Source organism: Anolis sagrei, chromosome 1 (assembly GCF_037176765.1).
Source record: "Anolis sagrei isolate rAnoSag1 chromosome 1, rAnoSag1.mat, whole genome shotgun sequence".
Classification (NCBI taxonomy): domain Eukaryota; kingdom Metazoa; phylum Chordata; class Lepidosauria; order Squamata; family Dactyloidae; genus Anolis; species Anolis sagrei.
The window spans coordinates 141,796,447-141,814,718 of NC_090021.1; the positions used below are offsets into that span (position 1 = coordinate 141,796,447).

Genomic DNA, 18,272 nt, shown 5'->3' on the forward strand with positions numbered 1-18,272 from the left:
TTTGGAAAATGGGAAAATATGTTTAGAATGTTTTGTTGGGGAGTGGGGAAGAGGAAAAACAAAAGTCCCTGGCCAAATAGTTTCTTCCATTCTGTGGCTGGCAAGTCGCAGAGGGTTCTCTTCCAGAATGTCTGCAACTGAATGAATCACACCATGCTCTTGGGATCTCTTGCAACCACATTCATTATTCGACGCAGGGCATCAGACATCACCTGTAGATGAAGGGAGTGGAAAACTTTGCCGTTTCTAAAGCTCACCTCATTATACCACAACTCACAATTAGCCATGTGTATGCATTTAATAGCTCCCAAGAGAATGTGTTTGCATGAGACTAAAAAACTTGACCATGCTTCAACAGTTCACAACATTACTGGCTGTTGACAGTGAGGCTGTTTTGGAGATTAACATATGAACTAGATTTTTAAAGAGGTCACGGCCAACAATATAGATGTTTAGGGGGGTGGGGGGAAGCAATGTAGGCTAGCACATTCTTTTTTCAATGGCTGCAATAAAATTTTGCTCTTTTGGATGTACCTATGTATCTACCAAGCGTCAAATACTGAAATCCTGTTCGTTCTGGTTTCAGTGATCTTCCCATTGTTTTCATATTTCTTGTATCAGCCAATCAAATTAACAAGGCATGAACTAGAACAGGGGTCCTCAAACTAAGGCCCGGGGTTGGATACAGCCCTCCAAGGTTATTTACCTGGCCCTCGCTCAGGGTCAACCTAAGTCTGAAATGACTTGAAAGCACACAACAACAACAACAATCCTATCTCATCGGCCAAAAGCAGGTCCACACTTCCAATTGAAATACTAATAAGTTTATATTTGTTAAAATTGTCTTTCATTTTAATTATTCTATTGTTTTTAAGTGTTTATTTTTTTTTTTTGCATTATAAATAAGATGTGTGCATAGGAATTCATTCATTTTTTTTTCAAATTATAATCCGGCCCTCCAACACTTTGAGGGACTGTGACATGGCCCTCTGTTTAAAAAGTTTGAGGACCCATGAAATAGAATATACATTCTGTTCTATTTGATTTTGTCCCATTCAGTTTTGATTTGCATCATCAATATTATAATATCCTCCTGTGACTATTCACCGAAAAGAAAGTCTAATGCAACTTAATGGTAAGCATGCATAGGATTACAGCGTTAGCAAATACTTCATTCCAGGAAAAAAGGCATCATGTAAACATTCCCTCACATCTCTTCTTTCTTCCACAAATGTTCAATGAAAAAGTAGGGTGTTAATGGCATCTTTCAGGCTTATTTTTGTACAGCATACATGTCACAATATTTCAGCAAGCTCATAAACTCAAATGAACCAGTCTAAGCATTAAATTACGACCTGACTCCACCACAAAACCTTTCGGGTGACCTTGGGCATGTCCAGGAAATTCTGTGATAGATTCACCTTAGGGTTACTATAGCCTGGAAATGTTGTGAGACACAAAATAACAATATGTTCAAATACGTTCTGCTGAAATGAAATCTAACTGCCATGTAGGTATGGGCAAAGACTGTCCTAATATTTGGGCTCTCTGTGGGGTATGGGATAGCTATGCTTCTCTCATGAAAAGCCCCTGTACTTCAGAAATTATCACTGCATAAGGAGCCCCCGGTGGCGCAGTGGGTTAAAGCGCTGAGCTGCTGAGCTTGTTGACCGAAAGGTCACAGGTTCGAATCCGGGGAGCGGCGTAAGCTTCCGCTGTCAGCCCCAGCTTCTGCCAACCTAGCAGTTCGAAAACATGCAAATGTAAGTAGATCAATAGGTACCGCTCCGGCGGGAAGGTAACAGTGCGCCATGCAGTCATACCAGCCACATCACCTTGGAGGTGTCTACGGACAACGCCGGCTCTTCGGCTTAGAAATGGAGATGAGCACCACACCCTAGAGTCGGACATGACTGGACTTCATGTCAGGGGAAAACCTTTACCTAAGGAAAAATTGCACAGAGAAGTTCACACATCTCTGCACTAGCGTAACAAGAAAACTGTAATGCCCCATCTGATGGCCAGATTTTGTCATTATGTCATAGTGTTATGTCAGTATGGTGTTGTTCATTGTATAATCCAAGCCCCAGGTATCGGATTGCTATAAAGATACTGGGAGCCCCTGGTGGTGCAGTGGGTTAAACCGCTGAGCTGCTGAACTTGCTAATTCAAAGGCTGCAGATTCCAATCTGGGGAGTGGCGTGAGCTCCTGCTGTTAGCCCCAGCTTCTGACAACCTAGCAGTTCGAAAACATGCAAATGTGAGTAGATCAATAGGTACTGCTCTGGCGGGAAGGTAACGGTGCTCCATGCAATCATGCTGATCACATGACCTTGGAGGTGTCTACGGACAACGCCGGCTTCTCAGTTTAGAAATGGAGATGAGCACCACCCTCCAGAGTTGGACACGACTAGACTTAATGTCAGGGGAAAATATTTACTTTTACCTATAAAGATAGCAACAGACAATGATTTGAATCATATTGTTACGTTCCATGGAGATTTATCTATGTGTTGACTTACCATTCAATAACTGAATCAATAGGTCCACTCTATCTGAGAGTGGCCAATAGGAATTTAGACCATTGCATTGTCTTTCTTTTTCTTTGAAAGATCTAATCCTGGTAATCTGTTTTAGTGGATTATTTCATCCATAAAGGGAAGTGGATTTTAATCCATAGACTCTTGTACTTAAAGAAAAGAAAAATAAGCAGTACCCTAGAAGGTGTTAGCAGATCCCATTAGTTTTCCCCTGAATTCCTTGAATTTTAACTTTTGAAAAGCATACTGTATGCTATGCTAATACACAACACATTATATGCTGCCATGCCAAGGATGATAATTAGATTGTGCATGTCATGTAGCCAGATGGAAAATTATAAATAGTACTTAAGGAAAAAAAACATTTAAAATTGATAGTAAATCATGACAGCAAACACATAGTCAATGTATTGTCGAATGCATAATCATTTTTAGGGTGTTGATGAAATTTTGTTTCATTTTTTTTCTCTTGAAATTAGCAATCCCATTTTCCCTGGATGAAATATACTTGTTACTTGGTAGCCATGGGAAAAGGAAGTGTGGGCCAAGGGCATGTTTGGCTTGAAGAAGAGAAGGCTGAGAGGAGACATGATAGCTATGTATAAATACATGAGAGGAAGCCACAGGGAGGAGGGAGCAAGCTTGTTTTCTGCTGCCCTGGAGACTAGGACGTGGGACAATGGCTTCAAACTACAAGAAAGGAGATTCCGTCTGAACATGAGGAAGAACTTCCTGACTGTGAGAGCTGTTCAGCAGCGGAACTCTTTGCCCCAGAGTGTGGTGGAGGCTCCTTCTTTGGAGGCTTTTAAGCTGAGGCTGGATGGCTATCTGTCGGGAGTGCTTCGAATGCAATTTTCCTGGTCCTTGGCAGGGGGTTGGACTGGATGGCCCGTGAGGTCTCTTCCAACTCCAGATATCCCGTTCAACCTCATATCCACTCTCCTCAAAGTAACCAATGAACAAAAAATGGGAACAGACAGCTGAAATCGTGCGCCAAACATATAGCTATAATGTTGCAGCTATGTTTTAGCTTCCCTTCCGACCTCTGAAACCTACCCTAAAAGCCAGCCAGCCATCTGAAGTGTTGGAAAACTGAATAACCATTGAGTGGGGTGCTGCAAGATGATGTGACTACTGCCTTCTCACCAGCAAGTGTTGCTACTAAGATGAGTCATGGCAGATCCCTGCAAGGGTCTCTGGTTCTTCTCTCTCCACCATCGGTCACTGGTTAGAATGCTCAATAGCAACAGAGACCTCCATTACTTCCTATAATTAATGGGCTTCTAAGGTGAGTTTAAGAGTCATTCACATGCTTGGCAATTACAAATGAAAATATAAAACAATTATGCTGTCCTAAATCTATGTTAGGATTTTCAGAACGGTCATAAAAATCCTAATTGCTTATGAGAATGTAAACAGTTATGATGCCCCAAGTCTACTTTAGGGTTTTCACTATTGGCAGGCTGCATTGTATCATGATGATGACAACAGAAGGACACCTATGTCCTATAGCAGCAAGCCTTCCTTTTGTTATTTATTCTCTGCTATGTCTCCTGCTTTACCTATGGCCTAATAGGAATTATACAGAAATCATACCTAGTTTAGGATATTGCAGCTGACTAAAATATTGGTAGTCAGATTAGAGCAGATCATTTAGGAAGGTAGAGGAATGACCCAAGATGAATCCACATCTGGGGAGTGATCTCAAAGTAGAATAGAGTAAATGGTAAGAGAGACCAGGCTTTAGCACAGCAGGTTAACTGCCAGCTGCAGAAAATCTTGCCAACCAAAAGGTTGATAGCTCAAGCCCGGGTCGCGGTGAGCTCCTGGCCATCAGCCCAGCTTCTGCTCACCTAGCAGATCAAAACCAATAATGTGAGTAGATAAATAGGTACCACTTTAAGCGGGAAGGTAATAAAAGGTGCCTATAAGAACATCCCGACGATTCGATACAGATGAGCTTCTCAGCATGGAAGATGGAGTGACAGCAAACCCCCCCCCAATGGCCAGAGTTGAGCACAGCCTCCAGATGCCAGAGATGGATAAAAATGGAAAAAGCCTCTGTCTGTCCTTGTGAATTGTACAACAGCATTAAATGTTTGCCATATATGTGTTCTGTAATTCACACTGAGTCCCTTCAGGAGATAGAGCGAAATATAAATAAAGTATATTATTATTGTTGTTGTTGTTATTGTTATCAACAACAACAACAACAAATTTATTACCCATCTCTCCCTATGGCTCAAGGGGGGATACAATGTAATTAAAACAAGAGATAAAACTGGATGGATGGAGTAGCCTCCCTCCAGAGGACCCCAGTGTTCGAGAAAGATTGTATGGGAAAAGGCGATTCTGTAGGTGACCTGGACTCAAACCATGGAGGGCTTTAAAGGTCAAAACCAAAACTTTGTACTTTGCTTGGAAACTATTTGGAAACCAGTGGAATGACTTTAATGCAGGGATGGTGTGCTCATTTCTGGATGTTCCTGTGACCAATCTGGCTTCTGTGTTTCAAACTAATTGGAGTTTCCAACAGGTGAATATATTCTGGAACACTGAACAAAGCAATAGTTAGACGGCATGCCCATTTTGATCCTCCCACTGAATCTGGCAAGAACTAGATCATATTAAAAACTTGGATGTTTATCAGTCACTATGTTCTAAAAGAAGTACCTTATAACCCTTCATTTTGGAATATATATCATTTTAAAAATAGATTATTAGTAGAATGAATTGGGAGGAAAATACTGTTAAAAATATAGGAGACTATTAAAAAGCAAAGAGACCTTTATAAAAATACCACACATGCCATGGCTCTCGAATATGATTTCCTATGTCCTGTGTTTTGTAAAAAGCTTGATGATATTACAACATTCTGTCACCTGGCAAACTCAGATTGAAGGGAGGAGGACCATTTTTTTTCAGACTTAGAAGCTAACCGAAATTGGTACCCATTTTCTGATGAGAAAGCTAGGCTATTTCAGGTTACTACTTCCCATTTTGCAAGATTTGGCACTTTCCCCTCTTTTTTCCATCAGGTTTTAAGAAAATGGTGCCATCCCTCTTCCTGTTACAAGATTCTTGACTCATGTTCCAAGCACCATGCCATTCAAAGGCCCTGTGAGTGGTCAGGGAACATCAAAGCAAGATTACACATGGAAAAATGGCATCAGAGTACACATGGAAAGCTTTTAGGACATCACGCACAGGGAGGTCTGCAAGAACTTTATTATCTCTCTTAAGAAAAATAACACAAAATGCATGACTCCACCCAAAAGGACAACTTATTTATTGACCGATTTATTATATTTTTGAACTTCTCAATAGCCAAAGAGCTGTGGGTGGTGAGGCAATTTCAAAATAATAAATATAAGTAAGTAGCTCCATCTAGTCTATTGCCACCTAGTGAGCGCATCATACAATGATGCTATCCACAAGAAGAGCCAGTTTAGTTCCCCAAACAATCTTCTTCAGGCCAGCCACCAGCTACTTGAGACAAGTCAGTGAAAGTTTACATTACTTCATGTTAAAGATCTAGATCTTTTTAAAAAGCCCTATTTTCTTTTAAAATGAAGTAATCCTTATTTCCAAAATGAAATGTCTGATGTAATTGCTGTGCTTTAAAAAAGCACAGACATGATGAAACATGGCAGTGCCACATTACCCATGTGCTAAATGTATGCATTTAAATGGGATCAAGCTGCATAATAAATAACCCAGCGTTAGTATGAAAGTCTGAAGGACTGTAAGAGTCAATGCTCATTGGGGAGAGTAACCATTTTCTGACTCTTCCTATGTAGTTTTCAGAGACATTTATAATGGTGTTAATAGGCTCAAAAATGGCTTTGTGAATTTTGAAAACTTTTGATGCTATAATAACTTTTACAGGTAAACATTCTTTTAAAATACAATCGGGGGGAGGAAAGATAGTGTGGGTCAGAATGGGATGGTGTCTGTAGCTAGAGACCATTTAGACCAGGGGTCCTCAAACAAAGACCTGTGGGCCCCAAGGTCATTTATTTGGCCCCTGCCCTAAACTTTAGACTTAGGTTTGCCCTAAGTCTGAAATTACTTGAAGGCACACAACGACAATCCTAATTAACTTGACTATTTCATCATCCATAAGTAGGCCCACTCTTCCCATTGAAAGATGGGTAAGTTCACGTTGGAGAAAATTGTTCTTCATTTAAAATATGTTTTGTTTTGTTTTGGGGTTTTTTGTTTTTTTTTGTTTTTTTGCATTACAGATAAGATATATGCTCTGTGTGTAGGAATCAGTTCATTTTTTCCCCAAACTATAGTTCGCCCCCAAAAGTCTGAGAAATTGTGAACTGGACCACCATTTAGACATTTGCAGGTTGACTTGGCATGATGGCTGTTTGAGGACTTATCATGTGATAGGAAAGCCTCTTTTGCTGTCACCTCAGATCAAGTAGTGATTCCCAAGTCAGTGTGGTGGTGACTTCACTCCAGGCTTCAGTTCACACGTTAAGACTAGCAACCTGTTGGTTAGACCAAGCTAGAGTAAACTCAATCAATCAATTGTTGTATGATGAGTAAACACTGGGGCTGTGCATGATTTTGTTTTTAATTAGTAAGTCTTATCCAATTTGTAAGTGTTGTGTTTAAGAACACATATCAAGAAGCATGGAGGGGGGAGTGTGCTCATAAAAAAACTTAAAAAATCAAAACTCACCCAATACTTTCTGTTTGAATTCTGCTCAGAAGCCTATCAAAGTCAGTGTGAAGCCAAAAGGGCTAACATTCCTCTTTAAATTAGTGACCTCTAGCCACGAGTAGAGGAAAACAGCAAGGTGAGACAAGCTGAGTGAACTGGGAAAGAGACTGAGAGAGCACGGAATTCTGGGAAATGTAGTGTGGGAAGGCAAGGAGCCCTGTGGCAGAGAATTCCTGCCCTAAACAACATTTCCCAGAATTCTGCTCAGCCTCAGAAAGCTCCAGTTAGAATAGGGGAGAGATTTTTCTTTCCTAGCAGCAGCCAGAGTTCCAATAAATGATTGAATCTGCAAAGAGGAGAACTGACTGATATTTCAATACAAGTAAGTTAATCAGTGCTGGGCTGGGAAGCAATCTCTAAATTGAAGTTATATTGGATAATATGAAAGACATTCAATGAGATAGCTGTTGTGGCTTTAAAAAAAATAACACAATTCCCCAAAATCAGATGTGTGAATATGTCTAAAAATGGGGGGGAATGGTCCCCTGTTATCTTGTGTCATTGTATAGAAAATTAAAGGAGATAGCTCTTGTAGTTTTTTTAAAAAAAGTTGTTTGTAAAAACTTTGAAATTTCCCCGAAAACATTCTGAAACTTGATGGGCTAATAGTCGTAAATGTGTTCTATAATTGTAGCTCTAACAATGAGGGAGAAAGGCACCCCTGAAATTTCCAGATTGGCACAATTAATTACTTAATGAAAACTATGGAAAACGTAGTTAATTCCTTATAGTTACGGTACAGACCCCTGTCCAATTTCGGAAACATTTTAGAAATGATTTTTCCCCTACCCTCTAATTTTGTAATGAGTATTGAAACATTTTTTTCCATTGATTGCACAGTCCTAAGGTGAAGATAAAGGTTTCCCCCTGACATTAAATCCAGTCATGTCCGACTCTGGGGGTTGGTGCTCATCTCCATTTCTAAGCCGAAGAGCCGGCATTGTCCGTAGACACCTCCAAGGTCATGTGGCCAGCATGACTGCATGGAGCACCGTTATCTTCCCGCTGGAGCGGTACCTTTTGATCTACTCACATTAGCATGTTTTCGAACTGCTAGGTTGGCAGAAGCTGGGGCTAACAGTGGGAGTTCATCCCACTCCCCGGATTCGAACTTGTGACCTTTTGATCAGCAAGTTCAGCAGCTCGCTGTGCCACTGGGGGTGCCATAGGCCTCCTAAACACATAAGTAATCCCATTGATTGAGTGGGTCGATTCTAATTTGGACTAAAAAAATTAGGCCTATAAGGAGATGTCCACAGCATTGAGCTCCACCTTAAATTAGATTTTGTACATTGGAGAGTTCCTTTAAAGTTATCCCAAAAAGCAAGGGGACTAACCATCCTTTGATATGGGTGTCACCAGCTGCCACTGCCTCAAATCAGTGTCAGAAAGTATAAAAGGAAATGTAAACTTCAAATGCAAGCTAAATGGAATACAAAATTAAATGTGTCTGCAAAACTCACATATATTCTAAATACTTTATTCAAAAATAAAATGTAATTTTTAATATACTGTAGTTTAATTTGCAAGCAAGAAAGCTGTTTGAAGGGTAGGAGCAATCATTTAGAAGACTGCTAGTCAGAAAACTCACTCTGTTGAAATCTCAGAGCTATTTTTCTCTCCAGAACTGAGCTGATGTTCTAACTCAGTGGTGGCAAACCTAAGGCACACGTGCCAGAAGGGGCACACAGTGTCCTCTCTCCTGGTACACATGCTCATCCACCCGTTATCCTGCTCGTCCACTCACTCACCCCTTCTCTTGCTTGCCACCCACTTGCCTGTCCCTTTACTTGTCCCCTGGTAGGGCACTCAGGACCTCATCACACTAGAGAAAAACATCCATTTAAAATCCAGTTTCTGCCTCCTGCAGAATTCTGGGGTTTGTAGTTTGGTTCGGCTGTTAAAGGCTCCTCCCTAAACTACAAACCCCAGAATTGTGCAGGAGGCAGCAACCAAATTTAAAGTGGATTCATTCTCTAGTGTGATAAAGTAGTCAGTCTTTGAAAAGTTCACCATCATGGTCCTAGCTAGACTTGCCTTAAGTGAATTTACTCTGGCTGCCTGAGTCATCCACATCTGAAGTTTCTATTCCAGCCAGTTGACCTACAATGATTTGGGTAAAGAATGAGAAAGAAAAGGAATGGTCATTTTCTTCTAGTAGTGTTTCTTGCTCTAAAAACCCAACCAAGTGAAGAGTACAAATGGGGCGTGTTATTCAGTTCATTTTTAAAATAGGAATTTATCAGAATTTGCCAATGTCTTCATGTTTGGGACTAAAAGAGCCTGCTATGAGTTCTAAAACACTGGAATGTAGGAGAAACCAAGGGCGTTCCACACAGGGCTTTGACCCATGCCCAGTTGGGTTTCTTAAACCCTATTGGGTCTGTGTTGAAGTCCATACACCTTTCCCCAACATCTGTACTTTTCTGGGGGATGGGTGGGTCCAGATGCCCTGCAGCACCTAACTCGAAGGCACACATGGTCAATATTTTCCCCCAAAACTTTTATCCATCCCTACTTTGAATGCCTAACTCTTTAAAATTGGAATTTGCATCTCTTAGCATATAACTCCATGTTAATGTTGAATTTCTGCTCTCATTTTTAACACTTATATGACAAGCAGGTACAATATGGCCTTTCTTCTCAACTTAGTGCTATCATCTGGAGCTGGTAAATGCCAATAAGGAGCATTTCAATTCAGTTTATTTCTGAATAATTTGCCAATATTTGCAAAGATCATGTTTTGGATGCAAAGAACAAAAGGTTAAAAAAAAACAACAAACCAGAATGCAGAGAAAGTGAAATGGGAAGTTTTCCCATCATAGTGTAAAGTGCTAAGGTGTCTGCTTGCACTAAAAGTCTTGGGTTGGATAACTTACATGGCTATGACTGCTCAGCATTTCCGATCCGTCTTACAGCCACCTGCTTAGTTTCTTAACTATAAATCCTTGTTTGTTTGGGGTGGATTAGCAGGGTACACTGAGCCGTTAGATGGTCTAAGAAAGAGTGGAATGTGTGATCTCCACATATGGACTAATGAAGTGCAACAGAGAAAAGGCCAGAGGCAGGGATCATGCTTGGGAACAACTACAAAATGTTTTATTATGAGTGAGTAGGCGTCTTGGAACCTGATACCTCCCATTATTTCATCTATTTTTAACATACAACTCTCCCCTTACCCTTGCCCAAACTGGAAATGTTACAGAAAAAGGGAATCTCAAAGACCAAAGAAAAGGTATATATAAAAACCAGATGATGACAATCAGCAGATGCCACAATCTGGTGTGAATGAAAGGGAAAATAAGTATTTTGTTTGGTTTTAGAAGTTTAATAGCTTGGATTTTCACCAGTTTTGGGGATAGAGGAGGCAGATTGAAAGGAAGCATGGGAAAAAGAGTAGGGAAGGCCAAGGTGGAATGGAAGGGTCACAGCTGGCCTTACTATCAGGTGAAGTAAAATGGCTACCTTGTATTGCAGATAATATGAAGTGTATCCCATTCTAGTCACTGCAGAAGTTGGTATTACCTTTCTAACTTGATACCAGCATGACCCCCTACCTGAACATTGCTTCACTGCAACAACCTTCTACTCCAAAGCCATTCGGTTGCTGGTGGATCATAGAGGGAATGGGAAAAGCATGCAGCTATGTCTCCACAATGAGATATTGAATGACATCTGGAGACCCCAGTGGATCTTGGCAGGTGACGTCATAATTTTGTATCTGTCTATGTTGATATAGCTAGACACACTTTGTCACCAGTCACAGAATAGCCATGCAGAGAGGAGATCACAGTTATCACAGTTATGATGAGAGAAAGCCTCACTACCTCTTGCCATAGATGCAGGTGAAACGTCAGGAAATAATGCCTCTAGAACATGGCCATATAGCCTGAAAAAAACCTACAACAACCCAGTGATTCTGGCCATGAAAGCCTTCAACAAGCCATAGTATCATTCCATGAAACTTTGGTGCTACTTTCATTTTTTCTTCGTGTATTCCGTGAAATGCGCACCTATGGGTTTTCCCCTGCGCCTGCGCAGCAATCCGGAAGTTCTAAAGATTTAATAGATTTTTAAATGATTATTTTAAATGATTATTTTGCGGACGCGGAAGCCCCGCCCATGTCCCCGCCCCCTTGGGCGCCCTTCGCCGCGGCGCGCGGCTCCTGGGTAGTTCCTTTTTCCGCGCCAAACAGGCAGCATCTCCGGACTTCGCTCTTCGATTTACTTACATTTCCCTGACTTTTGGACTGTTTCTCGACTACCTACCTTCTCCTCTCCTGAACGCGGACCGGCACGACCATTCTTTCTCCTGAACAGGCTAAGATGTCTTCCCTTTACTTTAAAAATTGTTCGGCCTGCGGAGTTAACCTCCCTGAGGCCGATAGGCATTCCAAATGCCTTCTCTGTCTTGGAGAAACTCACAACCTCCAGACATGTGAAATTTGCTTGAGCTTCACCACCAGGGCTCGCAAAGGCAGAGATGCCAGATTAAAAGCTTTGTTGTATGAACGGGCCCTAGCGCCCCAGATGCTCCCCGCCCCCTCCCAATCCTCCCCGATTCAAGAAGTTGTTCAGCCTCCCTCCCCACGCGTTGGGGATAGGCGTGATTCTACTCAGGCAAATGCTTCCCTTGAGGAGCAGCCGAGAAAAAAGGCAAAGCTTTCTAAACAGGCCACGAAGCCTGCAAAAACGAAAGAGAAACCTAGTAAACAGAAAAAGGGACGGCAACTCACTGGTGTTCAGCCCTTGAGTCCCCCTATCCTTGAAACGGTGCCTCACCTCTCCGGTTCCACCCTGCAGTTGCAGGAACCGCTCCCAAACATGCTGGAAATGGAGGATCCCTCCCACCTCCCTCCACTCGAGCTCCTAGCCCCCCACCTGGAACCGGAGCAGCCACCCGATCTCTCTCTCTCTCCCCCTCCCTTGCCTCCTTCTCAGGCCTCTCCCCCCCCTCTCCAAACTCCCCGCAACCGGTACCAGGGGAAACTCCTTCCCCCATACAGCCAAGCACCTCGGCGCAACCCTCTAGACGCCGCCAGCGCTCTCCATCCCCTCATGCAAACCAACCCTCGACCCCCTCCCACCCTCCACCCAAGAAGGTGCGATCTCTTCCTCCTGAACACTATCAAACCTATGGGTACCAGGAGTACCCTTACCACCTCTATCCCCCCCCTCCACCTCCCTTCCCATACCCTTTCTACTACCCTCCCCCCCCTGACCATTTTAGGGGGCCCCATGCCTATCAATACCCTGACCCCAGGTACCCACAACCTCCTCGTGCACCACCTACGGCTACACTCTCTCAACCACCAGACCTTCACCCCGAGGTGGATCCTCAATCACTTCCTCATGACCCTCGCATGCCTCCTCAACCAGAGACTGATACTATTGATCTGGAGTCCAATGAGGATACTCCTGTTATCCAGGACCCGGTAACAGACTCTGACCCATCACCTCAGCACCTAGAGGATTTTAAAAAATTCTCAGCCCTTATGATCAGGCTGGCAAGGACCCTGAACCTTACCACTCCAGAGCCTTCTGATACAGTCACAGATCCATGTTTTACTTCTACTGAACAACAGGCACCTGCATCCACTGTGTTGCCCACACTGCCTTATCTCTTGAAAATCCTTAAAAATACAGGGGTTGCCCCGTCCCTGGTTCCAGCAACCCCAAAAAGGGCAGAAAATTTGTACCGTATTGACTTATCTTCAGCCTCATGGCTATCCAAAATGCCCAAAGCAAACTCTGTAGTGACTGATGCTCAACCAAAGCCAATCCAAATTAACCAGTCATCTCCCTCCGATAAAGAAGGGAGAAAATTGGACTCTATGGCTAAAAAATTTTACTCCTCAGCATGCCTCTTTGCCCGCATGGCACACTATGGGGTCTATATGAGTGTCTACCAGACCCTACTTTGGAATAAAATATCTCCATATTTAGACTTATTACCACCAGCTGAGCAACCACTGGCTAAGGCCTTTGCTCAAGAAGCACTGTTGTTAGCCAAATTACAGAAAGATCTAGCAAAAAATACAGCTGACACCTCAGGCAAATTGATTGCGGGATCGGTTGCTCTCAGACGCCACACCTGGCTGAGAGCTGCAATTCTTTCTCAATCACAACGTGCCCTCATTGAGAACCTCCCTATGGATGAGGCGGGTCTCTTTAACCCTGAAACAGATTCACAACTGGAGCACTCTCACAAAATGAAACAAACTGTATACAAGTATGATCAACAGCTCTACACCTACCAACGCCAAAGGTGGGGCTCCTACTACTACCGGCCCCAGTTTTATAACAGGCCTTATAACACTTCTTTTTACAGGGGCAGACAAAGACCATACGCCCCAGCTACAGCTGCAAGACGTCCTTCACTCCCCTCCAGAGGTCAGTACCGTGGTACCAGACCTTCCAATACCAATAAACGCCGTTTTTGACACACCTTTACCTATCACCTCACCTCCCACCCCCCCACTTACATACTTAAACAGGCTTCATCAATTCCTTCCACAATGGCAATCCATAACCACAGACACCTGGGTTCTCGATATAGTAAACAGGGGTTATGCAATAGAGTTCAATACCTATCCACAGGTTGGCACTATTCTTTTCACTCAACCCTCTCAAGCCATTTGGGAGGAAATAAACTCTCTCCTTCATAAAGGAGCTATCTCTGTCACCCCTTCTCACACAACCGCCACCTGCTTCTACTCTCGATACTTCTTAGTAGATAAAAGAGATGGTGGCCTTCGACCCATTCTAGATCTCCGTAGACTCAACACCTTCATCACACCACGCAAATTCCGCATGGTCACTCTACCTAACATTCTCCCTTTCATCCCTGAAAACTCGTGGCTAGCCACGATAGACCTACGAGACGCATACTTCCACATCTCAATCAGACCATCACATCGCAGGTTTCTGACCTTTGCAGTTCAAGACAAACATTTTTCCTTCAATTCTCTCCCGTTTGGTTTGTCCACGGCACCCAGAGTATTCACTAAGTGCATGGCCGTCGTAGCCGCACATCTCCGCCAACAGGGCGTTACGGTTTTTCCGTACCTTGATGATTGGTTATTTTGCTCGTCCTCAAGGCCTCAGTTGTGTAAAGATATTCATTACACCTTATCTCTTTTACAGGTCCTCGGACTGGTTATCAACCAGGACAAATCCCATCTCCAACCGACGCAACGTATCCAATTCATCGGAGCTATCCTAGACACCACACGCCAGAAAGCGTACCTCCCGGAAGACCGATTTTCCAACCTCAAACAGGCCATTACTACCCTCCAACACTCTCAGCAGGCCTCCGCTTGGACTATCCAGTCCATCCTGGGTCACATGTCCTCCACCACAAACGTGACCCCATTCGCACGCCTCCGAATGCGGCCCCTTCAAAACTGGTTCATCAGAACCTTCGACCCTCTCCGCGACTCACAGTCTCGGGTCCTTCATCCACCCCAATCTGTCCTCCACTCCCTTGTATGGTGGACAAAAGCACGCAATGTTCTCTTGGGAATTCCATTCAACCAACCCCGTCCCTCTGCGTCCCTCACGACGGACGCCTCCAACTCGGGTTGGGGAGCTCACCTCAAGGGGTTCCAGGTCAGCGGGCACTGGACCCGACAAGACCAGAAATTCCACATCAACGCCCTCGAAATGATGGCGGTGGAGAAAGCTCTTCGGGCCTTCGTCCGAATTGTATCCAACCGTGTGGTCCAGATAGTGACAGACAACACAGCTGTCAAATACTACATAAACAAACAGGGAGGAACGAGGTCACAAACACTTCTCTCAATCGTCACACGCATCTGGGAATGGTGCATTCAACACAATGTCCTTCTCACAGCCATCCACCTCCCGGGACAGGACAACATTTTAGCGGACTCCCTGAGCAGAACAGCAAAAAACAATCACGAATGGCATCTCCACCCAACACAATTCAAACTCATCACACGCAAATGGGGCACCCCCAGGATAGACCTCTTTGCCTCCCCTTCGAACACTCATTGCCCTCTCTACTGCGCAAGACTCCACCCTCGCGCATCCCCAGGTTGTCTCGGAGACGCCTTCCTATTCCACTGGACACCAGGCCTCCTATACATCTTCCCCCCGCTCCCCCTCCTATCTCCAGTCATAGCCAAGATAATCCAAGACAAATCAGACTGCATCCTAATCACCCCGTGGTGGCCACGCCAGCATTGGTTTGCCCCACTCCTCCTACTCTCCAACAGCCAATTCCTCAAATTCGACCCCACCCCGGACCTCCTCACGGTGGAGAACGGGCTGGTACTTCACCCAGACCTCCAATCCCTCCGTCTTACAGCGTGGAGGATCAAACCTCAATAAACTTGTCTGAGGCAGTATCCCGTATAATTCTTGCCGCTCACAAACCGAACACTACCAAATCATACAACTACAAATGGTCCCTCTTTACATCTTTCGCAAAATCGGCGGGACACAACCCCACTACAGCACCTACCCCGGTGGTGCTAGATTTCTTGGTACACCTCTCCAACAAATGTTCCTCCCTCTCATCTGTCAAATGCTATCTAGCGGCCATTTCATCTTTCCGAAGAAAAGCTGGCTTGCCGTCCCTTTTTCAAGACCATTTGGTTCAATTGTTTCTAAAAGGATACAAGAATGTCCACCCTCCTGCCTCCCCTCCCGCCCCCCAATGGAGCTTGGAGTTAGTACTATCCCAGTTGTCAAAACCTCCCTTTGAACCCATGGCCTCCAATGAGATTTCTCACCTTTCCTGGAAGACTGCATTCCTAGTGGCCATTACATCCGCTAGAAGAAGCAGTGAGCTCACGGCTCTCCGTTCAGACCCACCTTACATTAGGTTCCATGATGACAAGGTCGTCCTTCGAACCGACGTTACGTTTCTTCCCAAAGTTGTTTCCCAGTTTCACATGTCGGAAGACATTATTTTACCAGCATTCTTTACAAACCCAACCTCCCCGTTGGAGGTGACCCTTCACTCCCTTGATGTTAAAAGAGCACTCTCGTTCTATTTACATAGGACGTCCTCTTACAGGAAGTCTCCCAAACTCTTTTTAAAGTACAGGAAAGACACTCTGGGCCACCCTGTGTCCTCACAGGGATTGGCTTCCTGGATCGTTTCGACGATTCGCCTAGCCTACCAATTGGCGGGAAAAGAACCACCATCTCATCTGGTGGCTCACTCCACTCGATCAGTCTCTACTTCCCAAGCCTTCTTGCGAGGGGTGCCGCTGGACCAGATCTGTAGAGCAGCTACGTGGTCTACACCTTCCACGTTTGCCTCTCACTACAAATTGGATATACAAGCCAAGAAGGACGCTGCTTTCGGCAGGGCAGTTCTTTTTTCCTGTGTGGCATGACCCACCTCCAGGTCAATAGCTTGCTATCTCACCCATAGGTGCGCATTTCACGGAATACACGAAGAAAAAATAAAGGTTGCTTACCTGTAACCGTATTTCTTCGAGTGTTATTCCGTGAAATTCGCACAACCCGCCCTTCCTCCCCTCTGTCATGCCGTTGCCTAGCTGCTGTTTAGCGCTGGGGAACTACCCAGGAGCCGCGCGCCGCGGCGAAGGGCGCCCAAGGGGGCGGGGACATGGGCGGGGCTTCCGCGTCCGCAAAATAATCATTTAAAATAATCATTTAAAAATCTATTAAATCTTTAGAACTTCCGGATTGCTGCGCAGGCGCAGGGGAAAACCCATAGGTGCGAATTTCACGGAATAACACTCGAAGAAATACGGTTACAGGTAAGCAACCTTTATTTATGTAGGATCTTAGTTATAGTGTGTGCGCGTGAGTGTGTGTTGGGGGGAGGGGATTGTGAATCATGCGTTTGCCCTGCTTCTCCTCAAGAGATCCCTTTTCAGGTTCTAGGAGGGCTGCTATGTATCATCAGTGTTGAAGAAAAATTCACTTGGATTTTGTACATGCAGGGGCAACATCCTTTTCCTTCCCACAAGCAGCAAAATGTCTTGAACTGGACCTGAGCATAGTTTCCCTAGTGGAATGTGTGGAATGTGTAGGACCTTGGATACAGGCCATGAAATGTTCTGGTAAGGAGGGATTTGGACTACACGGTGAAAATCTTTCCAAGCAAAAGATGTCACAGGTGAATGTGTTAGAGATGCAATTAAACGTAGCAGAGTCTTCTTCCTTTTTACCCTGCAACACCCTCTACCCCCTCAGGACTGAGACTTTGGACCTTATTCCATGTAATCCTCCCGTCCCCTCCCCCTTTTCTTTCAATTTTTGCACACTGGCAAAACAGAGTAACATGGAGGCCATTTCATGATTCACTGCTACTTCTGGTGGCTGCCTGTGGGAATCCATCTTGCCAGAGTGTGAAAATGGAGAGAAGACTCCTTTTTCAGGATTTTTCCTTCAACTTCCCCCCACCCCTCTCGCTGCCATAAAACGGACCATCCTTCTCTCTCTAGTGGACTCCGCCCGGATAATGGAACAGTACCAAATTTCCAGGATAAAGGAACAGTACCAATTTTCCAGTACTCTTCCAGCAGCACACAATTCTAACTACTTGGATAACAACAACAACAATAACTGTGCAGGTACAACTGCACCAGGAGCTTCAATTTTGTTTGCTTTGCATTTAATGTTTGTTATAGTCCTAGGTATCAGGGGCTCTGCAGATAGGTGGCTTCTTTTGGCTTCAATCATAGGGCAAGCCACCTGTCAATTATAGCTAGGTTCCCTGGTCCTGCCCCCTTTTTGGGTTTTGGAGGGAATAGGAGCCAGTTTGGGTTCAGTCAACACAGAGAAGCCTTTCGTGCAGGACATAATGCCAAGAGCTCCTGTAGAAAGCTTCGTCTTGTACGGCTTGGCCGGGGAGATATACAGCCCACAGCTTGGCTGAGGATCATACAGCCTTACAGCTCTTTTGCTGAGGAACTTCAGCCAGCCATCACTGAAACCTGAACTTCTTTTGGGGCACACGGAATTTATGTCCTGTCTATAGTCTTATG

General features: G+C 44.3%; 1 protein-coding gene across 1 annotated transcript; it reads left to right on the forward strand.

Moving 5' to 3' along the window:
• Window positions 1-11,370: 11,370 nt before the first annotated feature.
• Window positions 11,371-17,043, forward strand: LOC137097183 (uncharacterized). The gene is made up of 3 exons (XM_067469000.1): window positions 11,371-13,671; window positions 14,425-16,660; window positions 16,956-17,043. The coding sequence occupies exons 1-2, from the start codon at window positions 12,642-12,644 to the stop codon at window positions 16,647-16,649; spliced, it is 3,255 nt and encodes a 1,084-aa protein (XP_067325101.1). The 5' UTR covers window positions 11,371-12,641; the 3' UTR covers window positions 16,650-16,660; window positions 16,956-17,043.
• Window positions 17,044-18,272: the final 1,229 nt, after the last annotated feature.